Source organism: Odontesthes bonariensis, chromosome 17 (genome assembly GCF_027942865.1).
Source record: "Odontesthes bonariensis isolate fOdoBon6 chromosome 17, fOdoBon6.hap1, whole genome shotgun sequence".
NCBI classification, from domain to species: Eukaryota; Metazoa; Chordata; class Actinopteri; order Atheriniformes; family Atherinopsidae; genus Odontesthes; species Odontesthes bonariensis.
In genome coordinates this window covers 36340765-36364992 of record NC_134522.1, presented here as the reverse complement: position 1 = coordinate 36364992, position 24228 = coordinate 36340765, and the positions used below count along the sequence as shown (strand labels likewise).

Sequence of the window (24228 nt, the reverse complement as noted above, 5' to 3'; positions counted from 1 at the left end):
GTCTGTGTGGGACAGTTTGTGTGGGACAGTCAGTGTGGGACAGTCTGTGTAGGACAGTCTGTGTGGGACAGTTTGTGTGGGACAGTCTGTTTGGGACAGTTTGTGTGGGACAGTCTGTTTGGGACAGTCTGTGTGGGACAATCTGTGTGGGACAGTCTGTGTGGGACAGTTTGTGTGGGAGAGTCTGTGTGGGACAGTCTGTGTGGGACAGTTTGTGTGGGACACTCTGTGTGGGACATTTTGTGTGGGACAGTTTGTGTGGGACAGTCTGTGTGGGACAGTTTTTGTGGGACAGTCTGTGTGGGACAGTCTGTGTGGGACAGTTTGTGTGGGACAGTCTGTTTGGGACAGTCTGTTAGGGACAGTCTGTTTGGGACAGTCTGTGTGGAACATTTTGTGTGGGAGAGTCTGTGTGGGACAGTCTGTGTGGTAAAGTTTGTGTGGGACAGTTTGTGTGGGACAGTCTGTGTGGGACAGTTTGTGTGGGACAGTTTGTGTGGGACAGTCTGTGTGGGACAGTCTGTTTGGGACAGTTTGTGTGGGACAGTCTGTGGCTGGGACAGTCTGTGTGGGACAGTCTGTTTGGGACAGTCTTTCTGGGACAGTTTGTGTGGGACAGTCTTTCTGGGACAGTCTGTGTGGGACAGTTTGTGTGGGACAGTTTGTGTGGGACAGTCTGTTTGGGACGGTTTGTGTGGGACAGTTTGTGAGGGACAGTCTGTTTGGGACAGTTTGTGTGGGACAGTTTGTGTGGGACAGTCTGGCTGGGACAGTTTGTGTGGGACAGTTTGTGTGGGACAGTTTGTGTGGGACAGTCTGTGTGGGACAGTTTGTGTGGGACAGTCTGTTTGAGACAGTTTGTGTGGGACAGTCTGTGTGGGACAGTCTGTGTGGGACAGTTTGTGTGGGACAGTTTGTGTGGGACAGTCTGTGTGGGACAGTTTGTGTGGGACAGTTTGTGTGGGACAGTTTGTGTGGGACAGTTTGTGTGGGACAGTCTGTGTGGTACAGTCTGTGTGGGACAGTTTGTGTGGGACAGTCTGTTTGGGACAGTTTGTGTGGGACAGTCTAATTGGGACAGTTTGTGTGGGACAGTCTGTTTGGGACAGTCTGTGTGGGACAGTTTGTGTGGGACAGTCTGTGTGGGACAGTTTGTGTGGGACTGTCTGTTTGGGACAGTTTGTGTGGGACAGTTTGTGTTGGACAGTTTGTGTGGGACAGTCTGTTTGGGACAGTCTGTGTGGGACAGTCTGTGTGGGACAGTTTGTGTTGGACAGTCTGTGTGGGACAGTCTGTGTGGGACAGTTTGTGTGGGACAGTCTTTCTGGGACAGTTTGTGTGGGACAGTCTTTCTGGGACAGTCTGTGTGGGACAGTTTGTGTGGGACAGTTTGTGTGGGACCGTCTGTTTGGGACAGTTTGTGTGGGACAGTTTGTTTGGGACAGTTTGTGTGGGGCAGTCTGTTTGGGACAGTTTGTGTGGGACAGTCTGTGTGGGACAGTTTGTGTGGGACAGTCTGTGTGGGACAGTTTGTGTGGGACAGTCTGTGTGGGACAGTCTGTGTGGGACAGTCTGTGTGAGACAGTTTGTGTGGGACAGTCTGTGTGGGACAGTTTGTGTGGGACAGTCTGTTTGGGACAGTCTGTGTGGTACAGTCTGTGTGGGACAGTTTGTGTGGGACAGTCTGTGTGGGACAGTTTGTGTGGGACAGTCTGTGTGGGAAAGTCTGTGTGGGACAGTCTGTGTTGGACAGTTTGTGTGGTACAGTTTGTGTGGGACAGTCTGTGTGGGACAGTTTGTGTGGGACAGTCTGTGTGGGACAGTTTGTGTGGGACAGTCTGTGTGGGACTGTCTGTTTGGGACAGTTTGTGTGGGACAGTCTGTGTGGGACAGTTTGTGTGGGACTGTCTGTTTGGGACAGTTTGTGTGGGACAGTCTGTTTGGGACAGTCTGTGTGGGACAGTTTGTGTGGGACAGTTTGTGTGGGACAGCCTGTGTGGGACAGTCTGTGTGGGACAGTTTGTGTGGGACAGTCTGTTTGGGACAGTCTGTGTGGGACAGTTTGTGTGGGACAGTTTGTGTGGGACAGTCTGTTTGGGACAGTCTGTTTGGGACAATCTTTTTGGGACAGTCTGTTTGGGACAGTTTGTGTGGGACAGTCTGTGTGGGACAGTTTGTGTGGGACAGTCTGTGTGGGACACTCTGTGTGGGACATTTTGTGTGGGACAGTTTGTGTGGGACAGTCTGTGTGGGACAGTTTTTGTGGGACAGTCTGTGTGGGACAGTCTGTGTGGGACAGTTTGTGTGGGACAGTCTGTTTGGGACAGTCTGTTAGGGACAGTCTGTTTGGGACAGTCTGTGTGGAACATTTTGTGTGGGAGAGTCTGTGTGGGACAGTCTGTGTGGTAAAGTTTGTGTGGGACAGTTTGTGTGGGACAGTCTGTGTGGGACAGTTTGTGTGGGACAGTTTGTGTGGGACAGTCTGTGTGGGACAGTCTGTTTGGGACAGTTTGTGTGGGACAGTCTGTGGCTGGGACAGTCTGTGTGGGACAGTCTGTTTGGGACAGTCTTTCTGGGACAGTTTGTGTGGGACAGTCTTTCTGGGACAGTCTGTGTGGGACAGTTTGTGTGGGACAGTTTGTGTGGGACAGTCTGTTTGGGACGGTTTGTGTGGGACAGTTTGTGAGGGACAGTCTGTTTGGGACAGTTTGTGTGGGACAGTTTGTGTGGGACAGTCTGGCTGGGACAGTTTGTGTGGGACAGTTTGTGTGGGACAGTTTGTGTGGGACAGTCTGTGTGGGACAGTTTGTGTGGGACAGTCTGTTTGAGACAGTTTGTGTGGGACAGTCTGTGTGGGACAGTCTGTGTGGGACAGTTTGTGTGGGACAGTTTGTGTGGGACAGTCTGTGTGGGACAGTTTGTGTGGGACAGTTTGTGTGGGACAGTTTGTGTGGGACAGTCTGTGTGGTACAGTCTGTGTGGGACAGTTTGTGTGGGACAGTCTGTTTGGGACAGTTTGTGTGGGACAGTCTAATTGGGACAGTTTGTGTGGGACAGTCTGTTTGGGACAGTCTGTGTGGGACAGTTTGTGTGGGACAGTCTGTGTGGGACAGTTTGTGTGGGACTGTCTGTTTGGGACAGTTTGTGTGGGACAGTTTGTGTTGGACAGTTTGTGTGGGACAGTCTGTTTGGGACAGTCTGTGTGGGACAGTCTGTGTGGGACAGTTTGTGTTGGACAGTCTGTGTGGGACAGTCTGTGTGGGACAGTTTGTGTGGGACAGTCTTTCTGGGACAGTTTGTGTGGGACAGTCTTTCTGGGACAGTCTGTGTGGGACAGTTTGTGTGGGACAGTTTGTGTGGGACCGTCTGTTTGGGACAGTTTGTGTGGGACAGTTTGTTTGGGACAGTTTGTGTGGGGCAGTCTGTTTGGGACAGTTTGTGTGGGACAGTCTGTGTGGGACAGTTTGTGTGGGACAGTCTGTGTGGGACAGTTTGTGTGGGACAGTCTGTGTGGGACAGTCTGTGTGGGACAGTCTGTGTGAGACAGTTTGTGTGGGACAGTCTGTGTGGGACAGTTTGTGTGGGACAGTCTGTTTGGGACAGTCTGTGTGGTACAGTCTGTGTGGGACAGTTTGTGTGGGACAGTCTGTGTGGGACAGTTTGTGTGGGACAGTCTGTGTGGGAAAGTCTGTGTGGGACAGTCTGTGTTGGACAGTTTGTGTGGTACAGTTTGTGTGGGACAGTCTGTGTGGGACAGTTTGTGTGGGACAGTCTGTGTGGGACAGTTTGTGTGGGACAGTCTGTGTGGGACTGTCTGTTTGGGACAGTTTGTGTGGGACAGTCTGTGTGGGACAGTTTGTGTGGGACTGTCTGTTTGGGACAGTTTGTGTGGGACAGTCTGTTTGGGACAGTCTGTGTGGGACAGTTTGTGTGGGACAGTTTGTGTGGGACAGCCTGTGTGGGACAGTCTGTGTGGGACAGTTTGTGTGGGACAGTCTGTTTGGGACAGTCTGTGTGGGACAGTTTGTGTGGGACAGTTTGTGTGGGACAGTCTGTTTGGGACAGTCTGTTTGGGACAATCTTTTTGGGACAGTCTGTTTGGGACAGTTTGTGTGGGACAGTCTGTGTGGGACAGTTTGTGTGGGACAGTCTGTGTGGGACAGTCTGTGTGGGACAGTTTGTGTGGGACAGTCTGTTTGGGACATTCTGTGTGGGACAGTTTGTGTGGGACAGTTTGTGTGGGACTGTCTGTTTGGGACAGTTTGTGTGGGACAGTTTGTGTGGGACAGTTTGTGTGGGACAGTCTGTTTTGGACAGTCTGTGTGGGACAGTTTGTGTGGGACAGTCTGTGTGGGACAGTCTGTGTGGGACAGTCTGTGTGGGACAGTTTGTGTGGGACCGTCTGTTTGGGACAGTTTGTGTGGGACAGTCTGTGTGGGACAGTTTGTGTGGGACAGTTTGTGTGGGACAGTTTGTGTGGCACAGCCTGTTTGGGACAGTTTGTGTGGGACAGTCTGTGTGGGACAGTTTGTGTGGGACAGTCTGTGTGGGACAGTTTGTGTGGGACAGTTTGTGTGGGACAGTCTGTGTGGGACAGTTTGTGTGGGACAGTCTGTGTGGGACAGTTTGTGTGGGACAGTCTGTTTGGGACAATCTTTTTGGGACAGTCTGTTTGGGACAGTTTGTGTGGGACAGTCTGTGTGGGACAGTCTGTGTGGGACAGTTTGTGTGGGACAGTCTGTTTGGGACAGTCTGTTTGGGACATTCTGTGTGGGACAGTTTGTGTGGGACAGTTTGTGTGGGACTGTCTGTTTGGGACAGTTTGTGTGGGACAGTTTGTGTGGGACAGTTTGTGTGGGACAGTCTGTTTTGGACAGTCTGTGTGGGACAGTTTGTGTGGGACAGTCTGTGTGGGACAGTCTGTGTGGGACAGTCTGTGTGGGACAGTTTGTGTGGGACAGTCTGTTTGGGACAGTTTGTGTGGGACAGTCTGTGTGGGACAGTTTGTGTGGGACAGTTTGTGTGGGACAGTTTGTGTGGCACAGTCTGTTTGGGACAGTTTGTGTGGGACAGTCTGTGTGGGACAGTTTGTGTGGGACAGTCTGTGTGGGACAGTTTGTGTGGGACAGTTTGTGTGGAACAGTCTGTGTGGGACAGTTTGTGTGGGACAGTCTGTGTGGGACAGTTTGTGTGGGACAGTCTGTGTTGGACAGTTTGTGTGGGACAGTCTGTGTGGGACAGTTTGTGTGGGACAGTCTGTGTGGGACAGTTTGTGTGGGACAGTCTGTGTGGGACAGTCTGTGTGGGACTGTCTGTTTGGGACAGTTTGTGTGGGACAGTCTATGTGGGACAGTTTGTGTGGGACTGTCTGTGTGGGACAGTTTGTGTGGGACAGTCTGTTTGGGACAGTCTGTGTGGGACAGTTTGTGTGGGACAGTTTGTGTGGGACAGTCTGGCTGGGACAGCCTGTGTGGGACAGTCTGTGTGGGACAGTTTGTGTGGGACAGTCTGTTTGGGACAGTCTGTGTGGGACAGTTTGTGTGGGACAGTTTGTGTGGGACAGTCTGTTTGGGACAGTCTGGCTGGGACAGTTTGTTTGGACAGTCTTTTTGGGACAGTCTGTTTGGGACAGTCTCTGTGGGACATTCTGTGTGGGACAGTTTGTGTGGGACAGTCTGTGTGGGACAGTTTGTGTGGGACAGTCTGTGTGGGACAGTCTGTGTTGGACAGTCTGTGTGGGACAGTCTGTTTGGGACAGTCTGTGTGGGACAGTTTGTGTGGGACAGTCTGTTTGGGACAGTTTGTGTGGGACAGTTTGTGTGGGACAGTCTGTTTGGCACAGTCTGGCTGGGACAGTTTGTTTGGGACAGTCTGTTTGGGACAGTCTGTTTGGGACAGTCTCTGTGGGACATTCTGTGTGGGACAGTTTGTGTGGGACAGTCTGTGTGGGACAGTCTGTGTGGGACAGTCTGTTTGGGACAGTCTTTGTGGGACAGTCTGTTTGGGACAGTCTCTGTGGGACATTCTGTGTGGGACAGTCTGTGTGGGACAGTTTGTGTGGGACAGTCTGTGTGGGACAGTCTGTGTGGGACTGTCTGTTTGGGACAGTTTGTGTGGGACAGTCTATGTGGGACAGTTTGTGTGGGACTGTCTGTGTGGGACAGTTTGTGTGGGACAGTCTGTTTGGGACAGTCTGTGTGGGACAGTTTGTGTGGGACAGTTTGTGTGGGACAGTCTGGCTGGTACAGCCTGTGTGGGACAGTCTGTGTGGGACAGTTTGTGTGGGACAGTCTGTTTGGGACAGTCTGTGTGGGACAGTTTGTGTGGGACAGTTTGTGTGGGACAGTTTGTGTGGGACAGTCTGTTTGGCACAGTCTGGCTGGGACAGTTTGTTTGGGACAGTCTGTTTGGGACAGTCTGTTTGGGACAGTCTCTGTGGGACATTCTGTGTGGGACAGTTTGTGTGGGACAGTCTGTGTGGGACAGTCTGTGTGGGACAGTCTGTTTGGGACAGTCTTTGTGGGACAGTCTGTTTGGGACAGTCTCTGTGGGACATTCTGTGTGGGACAGTCTGTGTGGGACAGTTTGTGTGGGACAGTCTGTGTGGGACAGTCTGTGTGGGACTGTCTGTTTGGGACAGTTTGTGTGGGACAGTCTATGTGGGACAGTTTGTGTGGGACTGTCTGTGTGGGACAGTTTGTGTGGGACAGTCTGTTTGGGACAGTCTGTGTGGGACAGTTTGTGTGGGACAGTTTGTGTGGGACAGTCTGGCTGGTACAGCCTGTGTGGGACAGTCTGTGTGGGACAGTTTGTGTGGGACAGTCTGTTTGGGACAGTCTGTGTGGGACAGTTTGTGTGGGACAGTTTGTGTGGGACAGTCTGTTTGGGACAGTCTGGCTGGGACAGTTTGTTTGGACAGTCTTTTTGGGACAGTCTGTTTGGGACAGTCTCTGTGGGACAGTCTGTGTGGGACAGTCTGTGTTGGACAGTCTGTGTGGGACAGTCTGTTTGGGACAGTCTGTGTGGGACAGTTTGTGTGGGACAGTCTGTTTGGGACAGTCTGTGTGGGACAGTTTGTGTGGGACAGTTTGTGTGGGACAGTTTGTGTGGGACAGTCTGTTTGGCACAGTCTGGCTGGGACAGTTTGTTTGGGACAGTCTGTTTGGGACAGTCTGTTTGGGACAGTCTCTGTGGGACATTCTGTGTGGGACAGTTTGTGTGGGACAGTCTGTGTGGGACAGTCTGTTTGGGACAGTCTTTGTGGGACAGTCTGTTTGGGACAGTCTCTGTGGGACATTCTGTGTGGGACAGTCTGTGTGGGACAGTCTGTGTGGGACTGTCTGTTTGGGACAGTTTGTGTGGGACAGTCTATGTGGGACAGTTTGTGTGGGACTGTCTGTGTGGGACAGTTTGTGTGGGACAGTCTGTTTGGGACAGTCTGTGTGGGACAGTTTGTGTGGGACAGTTTGTGTGGGACAGTCTGGCTGGTACAGCCTGTGTGGGACAGTCTGTGTGGGACAGTTTGTGTGGGACAGTCTGTTTGGGACAGTCTGTGTGGGACAGTTTGTGTGGGACAGTTTGTGTGGGACAGTCTGTTTGGGACAGTCTGGCTGGGACAGTTTGTTTGGACAGTCTTTTTGGGACAGTCTGTTTGGGACAGTCTCTGTGGGACATTCTGTGTGGGACAGTTTGTGTGGGACAGTCTGTGTGGGACAGTCTGTGTGGGACAGTTTGTGTGGGACAGTCTGTGTGGGACAGTCTGTGTTGGACAGTCTGTGTGGGACAGTCTGTTTGGGACAGTCTGTGTGGGACAGTTTGTGTGGGACAGTCTGTTTGGGACAGTCTGTGTGGGACAGTTTGTGTGGGACAGTTTGTGTGGGACAGTCTGTTTGGCACAGTCTGGCTGGGACAGTTTGTTTGGGACAGTCTGTTTGGGACAGTCTGTTTGGGACAGTCTCTGTGGGACATTCTGTGTGGGACAGTTTGTGTGGGACAGTCTGTGTGGGACAGTCTGTGTGGGACAGTCTGTTTGGGACAGTCTTTGTGGGACAGTCTGTTTGGGACAGTCTCTGTGGGACATTCTATGTGGGACAGTCTGTGTGGGACAGTTTGTGTGGGACAGTCTGTTTGGGACAGTTTGTGTGGGACAGTCTGTGTGGGACAGTTTGTGTGGGACAGTCTGTTTGGGACAGTTTGTGTGAGACAGTTTGTGTGGGACAGTTTGTGTGGGACAGTCTGTCCCAGGCTCCTCTGGTTCCAGGCTCCTCTGGTTCCAGGCTCCTCTGGTCCCAACCTCCTCTGGTCCCAGGCTCCTCTGGTCCCAGCCTCCTCTGGTCCCAGCCTCCTCTGGTCCCAGCCTCCTCTGGTCCCAGGCTCCTCTGGTCCCAGGCTCCTCTGGTCCCAGCCTCCTCTGGTCCCAGGCTCCTCTTCATGGCGATCTGCTGGAGTCCATTTGGCCTGTGGTGATTCAAATTTCAACCACCTACCCACCCACTCAAAAATGAGCCTTTAAACTGACCGATATATTGAGAATAAAAAAGAATCCAATAAGCAGAATGTACACGTTTGGTCCCCCCAGTTGGATTGAATGAATTATTCTTGATTCTGGAGACAAATTGGCTTCAGTTCAGTTCATCCCCACAGTGGTGCTGTGTTTATACTGTCAGGTTTTATGAAACAAATGACTTTCTAAAACCCATAATTACTCTGTATGATAGAATTGTTTGGAGATTTTATTCTTGATGTATTTTCATCTGGTGAACTGTAGCTGTTGAGTTGAAGGCAGTACTAATCTATCAAATCCATTAAAAGTCATTTCCCCATGGATTTGCATGTTGTTTCCATGAAAACTTGGATCCCTGTGGTACTGAGCTCGGCTCGCACATGATACAGCCCCCTGCGGGCCATGGCGAACCGGGAAGAGGAGCAAGGCGAGCCGGCAGGCGAAGGTTCGAGGAACGGGACATTCAGAGGAGTCTACTTCTCCCTGCCTCCCCTAACTGTAGCCAACATTAAGGAAACCTTCGGCTTGTTGGTGGGTACTTTGACTGTTTCCCAGCAGCTGACCGCCTCTTCGTGCTCCAGCCCTTGTTTGTGAGTTTTGTGAGTTCCAGCGGCTGAGTGCTCCTCCTCCAGAGCTCCACTCCTCTCATCCCTCCTTCTCCCCCCGGCCCGCCTTCCCCTAAGCCCGTCTCCCAGCTCTCACTGATTCCCTCTCTGATCCTTTGGAAACCCGCTTTGTTTACCTGGAAATGAGGCTGGTTTTAACCAGGCGGGACACGGAACCGAGATGACTGTGCCCATGAGAGCCCCGGTTTGAAAGCAGACGAAGAAAATGAGAAGATGAAGCTGCCCCTGTGGATCGTCGTGTTTTCCCTGCGGCTGGTGGGGACCAGAGAGAGCGGTGAGTACAGCTGAGTACCACCGAGTACCGCTGAGTTAGCTGCGGGGGCTAATGTGGCCGCCGGACTCTGTCCGTGTTCACACCGGTGTCTCCACCAGTGTTCACACTGTGTTACCACGGCATTCTGCCGCCAGGTACCGACATGGGATCAAAGTTCTGGGGAGAGCCGGCGGCTTCCAGCAGCAGCTCAAACTTCTTCTCATGTGTTTTTAAAGGGCAGTTTGAAGGGAAATAACCTGCAGACTCGTGTTAAAACAAAGTCAGACATGACAGCCGGACCACACTAACACAGATAAAACTCTTATGAATGCAGTTCAGCGTGAGAACCTGAAAACAAGTGCTCCGTGTCCGCAGCGCAGGTTTGTCCCCGGGGCAGAGTGAGCTGCGGGCGGCTCAGGGTGGAGGGCAGAGGCGGTCCCAGACTGTGGAGGGACCCAGGGTGAGCAGACCTGTGTCCTTCACCCCCCTTATGTAACACCGCACTCATTCACAACACATGTCAAGACGACCCTGAACTGTTGTACAGACTTATGAAAAAAATGTTTTCACATCAGTGAAGCCTCAGTTTGAATCTCTCGTCCCATTTTCTGGAAACATGGAGAGGTGACGTGTGTCGCTTTTGCCTGATCAATAAGCAACAGAGATGATTCAAACTGAAGGAGATCGCTCTCTTAAAATGTACCAATAATTGATTTCTTGTTCAGAAAATGCAGTAAATAATTGAGCTGCATGTCAAAAGAAGAGAACCAGTGTGTGCATGTAAGCACCATATTAAAGCATTTTGCTGACAGTATCCACCCCTGGACAATGAGAATAGTGCTACTGAACACTAGGTTTTTGCTGTTGACATAATGTTAAGCCATGTCAGCATTTAATATTTGTTTCCTTCTCTTCACACCGACTATTTCTGCTGTCATACGCTGCATTTTAGTGCAGCCGGATTCCTGAAACAGCCTCTTATTGACTGAAATAACGGCAGGTAAGGCTCCTCCATAACCAGCTGTTACTGGTTTTAAAGTTGCAACGGGGTCTGATAGAATCACCTTCTTCAACATCAATAAATGTTTGTTCACATTAAAGCCTGGTTTATAGTCGGTAACGCAAGACGCAACGCAAGACGCAACGCAAGACGCAACGCAAGCCCTTGCGCGGTTGCAAGCCCCCCCTTGCGTGCTTGCGTGTGTCACCTCAATTTTCTAAACTTTACGCAAGACGCAAGCGCAAGCCACTGGCTGTGTTCGAAACCGCCTACTACTTGAAAACGGCATACTCATCGATCTGACAGTATGCAGAGCGTTTACACACAGTGCACTTCACTCCTGCCCGAGCCGAAATCAACCAGCCTGAAAAGCTGATTTCCCTTAAGCTATAAACTCTAAATATATAACTTTAGCAACATTTGAAACATTTTCAGGCGAGAAAGTAGTCGTTTAGACCCCCAAGGTGTTGAAAATCTGACAAAATACCGGCTATTTACAAGAAGAAGAAGCATGAATCCACTCGAAGAGGTCCTGGCGGTGAATTTCCTTTCATCATAGTAGGCTTGTCATTGAAAAAACCCGCTACTCCACCTACTGTCCTGGCGGTGAATCGCCACGCAGCGCCGGCAAAGCTAAATGAAGCATAAACGTCTCGAGCCATTAACACAAGCGCAAGACGCAAGCGCAAGGGCAGTTAAAAGAAGTATAACTCAGCCTTAACAGCTCACAGGCTGAAGCTGCTCTGAGTGGAACATGGAGATGAGCAGAACATGATAGAGTGCATGAGCTGGGGGGGCAGTTCTGGGCCAGAGGCAGCTGGGCCAGAGGCAGCCAACACGTGAGATCCAGCTGTACGCTCTTCAGCCAGAATCAGATCCCGAACATCAACGGGAGCAGCATGACGAACCAGAAAGAAAATGGCCGCAGTACATGTGGATGCGTGCTCAGGACCTGTTTGTGTGTGTTACTCTGTTTCTGAGCGGTTGTTGAACTGTGTAAAACCAAACATGTGAAGAACGTATTGTTAGTGGACTGTTGCACAATGGTCACATCCACCCAGTCACGGAGATTTAAGAGGTAGAATGGTATGATTGGTTGTCCACAAGCAGGGTAAACTCTGAGTGGTTTGTAAACTGCTCAAAGTCAAAAGGTTCTATTCAAAGCCCAGAAAGTGATCAGATGTTTAAAAGTCTTTAAAAGCCAGTAACGCTGGGAGGATAGTTGCTCTGTCGCCACCTTTTTACTTTCCTGAGGGAATGGAAAGATGTTTTGTGGTGGTGAAGCTTCTAAAAGAGCAGCTGGTCTGTTTTTCTGGAACCATGTTTAATTCTAAACAGACAATCCATTTAAAATCAGGACATTTGCATAAAACGTCTTGGTTGAGTTTTCCTGAAAGGTAACCAAGCAGACGGCGTGTGCCTTTCAGTTTCCATAGTTCACTTTTCTCTGTTTTCTGACATGGAAAAAATATTCCAGGAATGATTGAACAGTGAGAAATGCAGGAGGGTCTGAGTCCATTAAAATGGGTGTTATGGTTCCCCATCAGGTCTGAGGGTGCAGTGAGTTCCTCTGGGTCTGCTCCCTGCTGATCTGAGGTCCAACCCAACTGTCTCCATTCTGAACATTTAACTGTGTGCATGGGAATCTGTATGCAGCTTTATCATGTGTGGGCTCTCTGCTCAGCACATTAGCTCTACATATATTGAAATGTGCCACCACACCACATGCCTCATGTTTTGAGGTGGAAACATTGTGTTCAGACCTGTGGAACGTTAGGCATTAAACAGACTGATTCCATGGGATGTTGATCAGAGGTTGCTCTGAAGTAGGGTTGTCAAAAAAACAGTGAAACTCTGATGGTAATGAATACTGAAATGTAGTATGTTGTTCAGTATTATTTGGCAGTGTTATAGATGCTAACAGTGCCATCTTCACCTCCTCCTGGTGGTCCCTTCCTCACATGGGGGGCTGCAGGCAGCTCCTCCCCTCACCAGCAGCACAGCTGCTGCTCTCTTTGCATAAAACCAACTTTACGCTGTTGTTACTGTTCCAAAAGCTGACAGAGGAACAGTGATGTGCAGTAACGCGTTACTGTAATTAGAGAATGCTGCACTACGTTACCTTTTACTGTGACACACAGGAAACAGGAAGTGGAAGACATATCGAAGTCATGCCTGACAGCATTCAGGGACACGTTGATAACATGTTTGATTATTGTAATTTCACTGCAATGACCCAGTAAAGCAACGTAACAAATGGAATATTGTTCCTATCTATAATCAAAGATCCGGACTGTATCAAACGGAGTTCGCCAACGTTGGAATGCGAGCAACAAGTGAGTGGACGGCAAATACATTAACGGGTGGCTCACCACCGCTGACTTGTGAATGAGTCCATTGAAAGCAAAGAGAGTGAGATATAAACCCCTAACCGTAAGACCAAAGATGAGCGTACGTTGCCCTATCGAGAACTGTGAATACATGGCTACACACGCAGAGGCAGCAGTGGTGGCAGCAATGCTAAACATTCATGCGACTACTCACACTGCAGCCCCCAGAGAGCCGCACACGAATGCTAAGGCAGAGAAGCTCAAGCGACCCTTCATCACGTTAGCGGGAACGGCCGAGACATGGTCGTACTTCCTGACCCGCTGGGACGAATACAAGAGGGGCACGAAATTGACCGGTTCCGACGTCGTCACGCAGCTGCTCGAATGCTGCGAGGAAGATTTAAGGAAAGACCTCACCCGTGCAGCAGGCAGGAGCCTTGTGGACAGTGATGAAAAGGACGTCCTCTCAGCCATGAAGTCACTCGCCGTCCGTGCAGAAAACATAATGGTGGCCCTATCCAATATGGGGCAGGGACACGAGGAGCCCATCAGGTCATTCCACGCTCGGTTGAAGGGGCAGGTAGACACATGCAAGTATAAAATGAAGTGCACTAAAGAGGTCTGCGGCCAAATGAATGACTTTACAGAAGAAATATTACGTGATGTGATTGCCCGAGGCATAGCAGACCAAGAAATACAACTTGATTTACTGGGCGAGAAAAATCAAAATATGCCATTAAAAGACATGATAGAGTAAATTGAAGCCAAAGAGTCAGGCAAGCGCTCAGCCTCACACCTGCTCAATCCCCAAAGCACAGACTCAATCAGCAGCTCATATCGGTGAGAGAAACAACTGGACATTCGTAACAAAGGGGGCCAGAGGACAGAAAAAATAAAGGTGAAACCTGAGGGGACCTGCATCTATTGTGGTGAGATTGGCCATGGCAAAACACCACAGTGGCGCATCCGGCGTGCTGAATGACCTGCATATGGCAAGACATGCCGGAAATGCAACCGCCAAAATCACCTCGACAAGGTCTGTCTGGGCGGCCGCTTATCCAGACCCCCACCAGAGGAAGCTGACGGGGCGTGCGAGGAACAGCAGACAGCAGCATTCGGCGAATTATGCACACTCACCGTGGACAGCGCCAACAGAAAGGTGTGCACACTGCCCCTAGCCCACCATCTGTATGACGACATGTGCGACAAGTGGATGAAGCGCTCGTCTAATCCACAACCATTCATCCTTCTCACCCTCACCGTCGATCACGAGGATTACAAAGCACTGGGACTGGCCCTTCGGAAACGCACCCTACCCACCATGGCTGACACGGGTTGCCAGAGCTGCCTGATCGGTGTCAAGGTTGCCCAGCAGCTGGGTCTGAGCACAGACGACCTCATTCCTGTGTCCATGACCATGAGAGCCGCAAACAATGAGGGCATACGCATCCTTGGGGCCGCCATCGTCAGGTTTGCCGGCAGCAGCAGTGATGCCCGGAGGTTGGAGACGCATCAGATCGCATATGTGACGGACACCTCAGACCGCATATTCCTGTCTCGGACGGCCTGTGTGGACCTCGGCATGATATCGGACAAGTTCCCAACACTCGGTGAGGTCAACCTGGCGACCTCAGGCCCATGTGACTGCCCACGATGTGCAGAGCCCCCAACCAAACCCACCACGCTTCCCATGTCAGCCACGGAGGCCAACAGGGAGGCTTTACGGGGGCACCTCCTTAAGCTGTACGCTCAGAGCACATTCAACACATGCCCTCACCAGCCCCTGCCGAGGATGTCTGGTCCACCGCTCCGCCTCATGCTGGACGACGACGCACCGCCAGTGGCCCACCACACCCCCATCCCAGTGGCCATACACTGGCAGAGCGAGGTGAAGGCCGGCCTCGACCAGGATGTTCGCCTCGGCGTGCTGGAGGAGGTACCCGTTGGCACACCAGTGACATGGTGTCACCGCATGGTGATATGCGCGAAGAAGAACGGCAAACCACGGCACACTGTTGACTTCCAAGCCCTGAACAAGCATGCCCTCCGTGAGACCCACCACACACAGTCCCCCTTCCACCAGGCAAGGCAGGTGCCCAGTGGGAAATACAAGACCGTGTTCGACGCCTGGAATGGCTACCACAGTGTCTCACTGCATGAAGATGACCGCCACAAAACGACATTCATCACCCCATGGGGGAGATACCGATACCTCTCAGCCCCACAGGGGTACATAGCATCGGGGGACGGTTACTCCCGGCGCTACGACGAGGTTGTCGCGGACATTGGCAACAAGACTAAGTGCGTAAACGACACATTGCTGTGGGCTGACACTATCGAGGAGGCCTACTTCCAAGCAGTACAATGACTCGACATCTGCGGCAAGAACGGCATTGTCCTCAGCCCGGACAAATTTGTCTTCTCCTCACCCACAGTGGACTTCGCTGGCTTCACCATCACCATGACTGACGTACGGCCGTGCGGCCGTTACCTGGAGGCGATCAGAGACTTTCCCCAGCCGCAAAACATCACCGACGTCAGGTCCTGGTTTGGTCTAGTCAACCAGGTTTCCTACGCATTCAGCATGGCTGAGCGCATGCAACCATTCCGGAGGCTCCTGCAGAACGGTGTGCGCTTCGAGTGGTCCTCAGAGCTAGAAGACGTCTTCTGTGAGTCCAAGGAGACAATCGTCCGGGAGATCGAGCATGGCGTCCACATCTTTGACAAGTCCAAGCCCACATGCCTCGCCACAGACTGGTCGAAGGAGGGGGTCGGCTTCTGGCTGTTCCAGAGACATTGCCGGTGCACACCAATCAAGCCATTCTGCTGCACTGATGGCTGGAAAGTGACCCTAGTCGGCAGCAGGTTCACCCACGCAGCCGAGTCCCGATACGCGTCCATTGAGGGCGAGGCACTTGCTGTCGCCGATGCCTTGGACAAGGCCCGCTACTTCGTATTGGGCTGCAAGGACCTCATCGTGGCGGTAGACCACAAGCCATTGCTTAAACTCCTCAGCGACAGGGCGCTCGACGACATACCCAACCCTCGCCTCAGGAACCTCAAGGAAAAGACCCTGTGCTACCGTTTTCGCATCATATACGTTCCAGGCATGAAGAACAGGGCAGCAGACGCCATCTCGCGCAGACCAGTTGGCACGCCTTGCCCATCGCTCATGGTCCTCCCAGACGACAATGCCACCATGGTAACCCACCTCTCACCCAGCGCACACACCGACGTTCTACGTCGGATGGGGCCTTCGGATGACGACGACGATGGTGACCTGACCTGGTGCGCATCTGGGCTTGAATCACTACAGTCCGTGACGTGGGACCGCGTCAGGGAGGCCACCAGCAGTGACGATGACATGCGACCACTGGAGGAGATGGCGGCGGACGGCTTTCCCGAGTCAAGAACAGGGATGCCTGCGGCGATCCGTGGCTTCTATCAGCACCGTGAGGACATTGCGTCAGCCGATGGGGTGGTCCTATACAGAGACAGGGTGGTGATACCGCCCTCCCTCCGCAGCGAGGTGCTGGACGCCCTACACGCCGCCCACCAGGGTGTCTCCATGATGACCGCCCGCGTGGAATCGTCCGTGTTCTGGCCGGGTATGTCGGCCGACATCCTCGCCACTCGGAATGACTGCGAACACTGTCATCGGATGGCGCCCTCACAACCTGCGCCACCGCCACCGCCTCCCCCCATCCTGCCCGTGTACCCCTTCCAGGCTGTGTGCGCAGACTTTTTCATGCACAGAGGTGTACACTACCTTGTGATCGTGGACCGTTACTCTAACTGGCCGATCGTGTCCAGGTCAATGGGTGGCGCCGCAGACCTCATATGCAACCTGCGCCAGGCCTTTGCCACGTACGGGACACCTGAAGAACTGGCGTCTGATGGGGGACCTGACTTCACCTCTGCCGACACCAGATCCTTTCTACATAGATGGGGCGTGCACCACCGCCTCGCGTCTGTGGCCTTCCCCCACAGTAACTGCCGCGCTGAGATCGGCGTCAAGACGATGAAGCGGCTCATCACGGACAACACGGGCCCGAAAGGGGAGCTGGACACCGACTCCGTACAGAGGGCTATACTGCATTACTGCAACACGCCTGACCCTGACACGAAACTCTCTCCTGCGATGTGTGTCTTCGGCCAACCAATACGGGACTTCATCCCGATTCCGCCCGGGAGGTACAGACCCCATGCAACATGGCGTGAGACACTGACACTAAGGGAGGAGGCCCTCCGCAAACGGCACATCCGCGCTGCTGACAATTGGGCAGAACACACTAAACGCCTGCCACCCCTCAAAGTGGGGGACTTTGTACGTGTGCAGGACCAGAGTGGGCCCCACCCCAACAAGTGGGACAGGACCGGCCGCGTCGTTGAGGTGTGCCAGCATGATCATTACGTTGTCAAGATTGATGGGTCAGGCAGGGTCTCCCTCCGTAACCGGAGATTCCTGCGCAAGTTCTTCCCTGTTCACAACGGCCAGCCTACCCCCCGGTCTATCCACGACGATCTGGCGGCTCGTGCTGGCACCCTGCCGCCTGTCACGCCGCCACTGTTGCCTGGCCCCCTGAGTGGTCCGGTGACACCTACGACGGAGCTGGGACCCCTCTTGCCATCACGGCCCACCTTGCCACTCGCCCAGCCCTCCGTTGACTTTTCCTGGCTTGCTGAGCCGTCTCTCGCGCCTGCAGCCTCAGCTTGAGGCGACCCCCTCACGCCGTCGCCTGCTCCCGTGGCCCCTGCGGCTGCCCTGCCTCCATCGCCCAACTTGTCACCGGCGATGGCCTTGCGCCGGTCCACGAGGACGCCCGGCGCGCCTGCCTGGCACAGAGACTATGTTGTGGGGTAAGCTTTAATGGGTTTCTGGGCATAGTATGATTTATTTCAGTATACTGTGATGCCTTATTTGTTATATGTTCCTACAGCTGTTTGCTGTTATTATTGCACTATCCATGCATTCTATTATTTTCAGCCTTTGTTTACAGGTGTTAAAGGCTTGGGGGGAGAAAGAGAATGTTGCACTACGTTACCTTTTACTGTGACACACAGGAAACAGGAAGTGGAAGACATATCGAAGTCATGCCTGACAGCATTCAGGGACATGTTGATAACATGTTTGATTATTGTAATTTCACTGCAATGACCCATTAAAGCAACGTGAACAAATGGAATATTGTTCCTATCTAGTAATCCCATTACTTTTTTCATGTAACGAGTAAAGTAAGGGATTACAAATGCACAAACAGTAATTAGATTACTGTTACTGCGTTACTAAAGCGTGATTTAGTTTCGTGACGATCACGTATGAGCGGTGCGACGTCAGTGTAGACCACCAGGAGATGACACGGAGAGAGCAGGACCCTGCAGCGTTTAATGCTCGGCAGGACCGACATTACTTTGAGTTTGACTCGGTAAAAAGGGACGAAAACATTAGCGTCCGCTGTGCACTCTGCGTGGGAAGAACATTTTTATCTCCAGCGAAAAATTCCACCTCAAATCTGAGCAAGCCGGAACAGGACTGTGAAACTCACTGAGAAGCCCCCCGGATCCCCCCGGGGACATGACCACTGCAGCCACCACATCCAGTTCCACCGGGCAGACCACCGACGGCCCCTCTGCTGCTGAACAGGTGAAAACAGACTGAAGAGCCACAGGAGACCGTGTCATTTGATTCAATTCTGCATGATGGAATATGCAGAGAGAACAGATTTAGGCTGAAAGGTCGACTGCTTTAAGCCACTCAGGTTGTGCTTCATGTTTGTGAAAAGTAACTAAGTAAAGTCATCAGTAAAGGAACTAATTACTTTTGGAAATAAGTAATCAGTAGAGTAACTGGATTACTTTCTTGGAGAAGTAATCAGTAACTAATTACTATTTCCAAGTTACTTGACCAACACTGCCTGGGCATATATGTGCTTTTCTCCTTTAAATTGCCTTGACGTGGGCATAGGAACATCAGAGATTGGGGAGTTAACTGAGACATTAGCTCCTTTCACTCATCTCCAGAGTCCAGACTAAACATGGAGAAGCAGCATTTAGCTGTTATGCTGCAAACAAGTGGAACAAACTGCCAGTGGAGATTAAACTTTCACCAAATGGAGACATTGTTAAATCCAGGTTAAAAACATTTCTGTTCTCATGTGTCTATGCATGAAATCTGCACGATATCTTTGAACTTATCTGGACTGTTGCTTGTTTTTAAATTCATTTAAATAATTTTATTTGTTTCTCTTTATATTCTTTTATGTATTTTTAATGCTTCTTCCACTCCCTGCTGCAATGCTTTTATTTCATGTGAAGCACTTTGAACTGTTCTGTACATGAAATGTGCTATATAAAAATGACTTCCATTTATCTAGTAGCATTAAACATATCCGTGTCATGTGTGACTCACCTTCTTGGTGCTTTTCTGGAATATTTTCACTCGGTGGGACCCAGAAACACCTGCTGTTAGTCTGATGCCGCAGTTGCATCAGACTAACAGCAGCTGTGAGTTTCTCTGACTTATGACCAGCTGGTCACACTATTAAATAAATGCATGAATAACAGATCTGTTCAAACTGGTATTTGAGGATCAACTTTCACTCTGAGAAGATTTACTGATTGAATACCAATTTAAACTGCAGGTGCAGCCTCTGTGCATATATCAATGTTTCACAGTTTTCTTTAACACAATGTTTGTTAGCTCGTTGTTAGCTTGTTTGGGTACAATGACGGTGCAGAGACGTTGTCCTTAGGGGAAATGCATCATCATGTTGTTGTCCAGGTGGTAACAGCTACCGCCTCACAGTGTAACTGATCAGTCAGCTTTAGCATGGACAATGATTGGACTTTCAGTTGCTGTACACAGCCACTGAGGGTTTGGCATGCTGGTGAGCAAAAGACACAGCTCAGTGTGGATGTTGCTGTCGCTTTGACATGAATGCTTAAAAGAAGGGTGAGGAACATCAACGTGTGAATGACTGAAGGCTGGAGCAGCTGATTTATTGGTACATGTGTCCTGTCAAACATCTACTCCTTCCAGTATGATACGGCGACTCACTTTAGGTAAAGAAAGGAACGGTGTAGAATCCCACTGTCACTGTGGCCCAACATTTGTGGGGGTAACCTCAAACTTAAGATGTGAACCACTGAAGTGCAGCATTTTAAAGCCAGGATCAACTCATCAGTCAGCAGAAGACACTGACTTCCCAGTAGAATTCCCTGTAGAAATCCCAGTAGAATTCCCTGTTTCACACCAGAGCTGCATCACGCCGGCAGTTGGCTGCGTCAGATTCTTTTTCTCTGCCAGCTCAGTCAGTTAGCTGTGACTCCAGCACAGAGAATAACCTCTGGAGTAAGTTAATGGGACTTTAACGGGTTATTTATGGTGCATAAAGCCTAAATGCTTCATGAGAGCAAAGATGTACAAAACAATCTATATAGTGCGTTAGTTTGAGCTGGAACCATGATGGATGATAACATCTGAAGTAATGATGACCTGATTTTATTCACTTTGGGACTCTTTACCTTACTGGATCATTTATGGACTCCTGTTCTATTCTCCACTCCAAAGATTCAATTCAATTCAATTCATTTTTATTTATATAGCGCCAAATACAACAAATGTCATCTCAAGGCACTTAGATAGTAAGTCCAATTCAAACCAATTGGAATTCAATTAATTAATAATAATCATAATTCATAAAATAATCCAATTCGTTCATATAGAGCCAATTCAAAAACAATTTCCTAGCTAAGAAAACCAACAGATTGCACTGAAAACTTTTTGTTTTTCGGTCCAATCTCCCGGCCTGAGCGTGCCTGAGGCGACTGTGGAGAGAAACGACTCCCTTTTAACAGGAAGAAACCTCTGGCAGAACCAGACTCAGGAAGGGTGGCCATCCGCCTCGACCAGCTGGGGTTGAGAAGACAGAAAGGGGGGGAGGGGGGAGGGGGCTGCCGCGGCGGCGGCACTGTAACACCATTCAAAGGATATCTGTTGGAACAGGGAAACACGAGTTAATGACCACAATAATATCACATATACATAAAGAGAGTAAAGTGAGGAAAGGTGTGACAGATGAACTCCCCCAGCAGTCTGGGCCTATAGCAGCTTAACTATGGGATGTTTCAGGATCACCTGAGCCATCCCTAACTATAACCTTTATCAAAAAGGAAAGTTTTAAGCCTGGTCTTAAAAGTGGAAAGGGTGTCTGCTTCTCGGACATTTACTGGCAGCTTATTCCACAATAGAGGGGCCTGATAACTGAAGGCTCTGCCTCCCATTCTACTTTTAGAAACTCTGGGAACCTCAAGTAAACCTGCAGTTTGGGAACGAAGTGCTCTGTTAGGAAAATATCTTATAATGAGATCTTTAAGATATGATGGAGCTCGGTCATTAAGAGCTTTATATGTAAGGAGAAGAATCTTAAATTCTATTCTGAATTTAACAGGGAGCCAATGAAGAGAAGCTAAAGCTGGAGAAATATGATCTCTCCTGTTAGTTCTCATCAAAACTCTGGCTGCAGCATTTTGGATCAACTGAAGGCTTTTCAGAGAATATGTGGGACAGCCCAATAATAAAGAATTACAGTAGTCCAATCTTGAAGTAACAAATGCATGAATTAGTTTTTCTGCATCACTCTGAGACAAGATGTTCCTGATTTTAACAATATTACGAAGGTGAAAGAAGGCAGTCCTAGAAACCTGTTTTATATGCGAGTCAAATGACAAGTTCTGGTCAAAAATAACTCCAAGGTTCCTCACTGTAGAACTAGAAGCCAAGGAAATACCATCTAGAGTAACTATATAGCTAGACAATTTCTCCCTGAAACGCTCAGGTCCAAAGATAACGACTTCAGTTTTGTCTGAATTTAGAAGCAGACAGTTCTGAGTCATCCAGGTCTTTATGTCTTTAAGACATGCTTGTAGTCTGACCAACCTATTGGATTCATCTGGTTTTATAGATAAGTACAGCTGAGTATCATCAGCATAGCAATGGAAATTTATGCCATGCTGTCTAATAATGTTACCTAATGGAAGCATGTATAAAGTGAAAAGAATCGGTCCAAGCACAGAACCCTGGGGAACTCCATGACTTTTTCTGGTGTGTGAGGAAGATTCTTCATTTACAAGAACAAACTGAAATCTATCAGATAAATATGATTTAAACCAGCCTAATGCAGTTCCTTTAATCCCGATAACATGTTCAAGTCTGTGTAATAAGATACTGTGATCGACCGTATCAAATGCAGCACTGAGATCCAACAGGACAAGCACAGACACAAGTCCGCTATGAGAGGCTAAGAGGAGATCATTGGTAACTTTCAGCAGTGCAGTTTCTGTGCTATGATGCACTCTGAATCCTGACTGAAACTCTTCAAACAGATTATTTCTGTGTAAGTGATCACAAAGCTGAGCTGCAACTATTTTTTCAAGAACTTTAGACATAAAAGGGAGATTGGATATAGGTCTATAATGAGCCAACACTTCTGAATCAAGAGTAGGTTTTTTAAGTAAAGGTTTAATTACAGCAACCTTAAAAGTCTGAGGTACATATCCTGTCAACAAAGACAGATTGATCAAATCCAATATGGAAGTGTCAATTAATGGGAAAACCTCCTTGAACAGTCTGGTTGGGATTGGGTCTAAAACACAAGTTGATGGTTTAGAAGAGACTATTGCTGTTGTTAGTTCAGAGAGATCAACTGGACAGAAGCCGTCTAAATACAAATCAGGTTCTAAAGATACTTCTAAAGCTGCTGTACTTGATGATACATCACTGATAATAGTGGGAAGGACTCCATCAATCTTCTCTCTGATAGAAACAATTTTATTGATAAAGAAGCTCATGAAATCATCACTGCTGAGAGTTAAAGGAATAACTGGCTCAGCAGAGCTCGGACTCTTAGTCAGACTGGCTACAGTGCTGAAAAGAAACCTGGGATTATTCTTATTCTCTTCTATCAATGATGAATAATAAGCAGTTCTAGCTTTACGAAGGGCTTTCTTATACATTGTTAAACTATCTTTCCAGACTAACTGAGACTCTTCTAAATTAGAGGAACGCCACTGTCTCTCCAGCTTTCTTGCAGTCTGCTTTAAAGCACGCAGCTGTGAATTATACCAAGGAGCCAACCTCTTCTGACTGATTACCTTCCTTTTCAGAGGGGCAACATTGTCCAGTGCTGTGCGCATTGAAACTATAGTGCTGTCAACAAGAGAGTCAAGTGTTGCTGGAGTAAAGTTTAGGTAGTCGTCCTCTGTCATATCTGCACATGGCAGTGAAGAAAAGGATGATGGAATTAATTAATTAAAAGATGTGTCCTCCTGCACATTTCTACACTGGAAGTTAGAGTGGGCCGTTGTTCCACAGCAGGGGGCTGGTTGTTGGCATCAGTTTGGTCTTTAGGAGCCCTGTATCTGCAGAGTTCAGACTAATCTGACTGTCAGAAGCAACATGTGTGCAGCTCACTGCTGGTAACACTGGTGTGTCTGCCTAATAACCTGAGTCAACATTAATATTAATCCTGTCTGCACATCATTACTGATAAGCCTGATAAGGTTATGAGTAGACAGTTTAACCTACAGAAATAGCTAAATATAATTTTCATTGTATTCTCATTTTTATTTGAAAGGAAGGGACAGAAATCAAGGGATCTTCCTAATATATGGATATATGTGTGTATCTGCCTTTTCCTCTTGCAGGCGTACTGTTCACCAAGCATCCGTCGAATCAGACGGTGTCTCAGGGGAACGAGGTGAGGCTGGGCTGTGCTGTGGAAGGTGTGACTGAGCCAGACATCACGTGGATGAAGGACGGGGAGAAGCTTTATGGCACCGACCAGGTGTTCCTCACATTGGGAGAGCAGCACTGGGAGACCTCTCACAGGTTCAGAAACACTCCCACCTTACAGATGATGTGATGTACACATGTACAGGTGAAGCTGCTGTGGGATGCACGCCAACATGCAGCCAGATGCTGTCTGTCCAGCTCGGACCATCAGTTAGTGCAGTAAAGAGCTCAAACTGAAAGTTGGTGTCTTATTCTATATTCACTGTTAAGGATGAACACAACTTAAAGCAAATCCACAAGTCATGTAGGAACGACTTGGAATGTTTGGTCTTTCAGCTCAGATGTGGGTTATGATTGGAACCATGGAGTAGACTGTTTTATGGGGTTAGGGTTAGAGGGTTAGGGTTAGCCCTCTTTTTGTGAGGAGATTTTAGAAGCAGACGCAGTTAAACACTGAAAGGAGTTTAAATGGAGAGCCTGTAACTGATGCTGCTCTCACCAGTCCCAGTGATGCAGAGGTATGACCGGCTTGGATGTTTTGCGTTGTGGTTTCAGTGTGAAGTCGGTTCAGCAGCAGGATGCCGGCCAGTACTGGTGTGAGGTAGAGTTCCATGGTCTGACGTACTCCTCTGAACGGGCTTGGATCACAGTGGAAGGTGAGTCCTGAATGTGCTGTCTGCTGGGACTCTGAATGCATCTGTGTTGGTCAGCTGGGACCCCTCAC

The 24228-nt window shown here is 49.7% G+C and overlaps 1 protein-coding gene across 4 annotated transcripts in view; it reads left to right on the top strand.

Annotated features, from left to right (window-relative positions):
- The first annotated feature begins 8976 nt into the window (after positions 1–8976).
- The window catches only part of tyro3 (TYRO3 protein tyrosine kinase), a 55965-nt gene continuing 40713 nt past the window's right edge, over positions 8977–24228 (top strand). For 2 of the 4 annotated variants that reach the window (XM_075448498.1, XM_075448496.1), the window contains exons 1-3: positions 8977–9403; positions 23417–23600; positions 24060–24160. In XM_075448498.1, the coding sequence (XP_075304613.1) occupies positions 9343–9403; positions 23417–23600; positions 24060–24160 (346 nt within the window). In that variant the 5' untranslated portion in view covers positions 8977–9342. The remainder of the gene's footprint in view (positions 9404–23416; positions 23601–24059; positions 24161–24228) is intronic. The other 2 variants (XM_075448499.1, XM_075448497.1) reach the window with 1 other exon arrangement.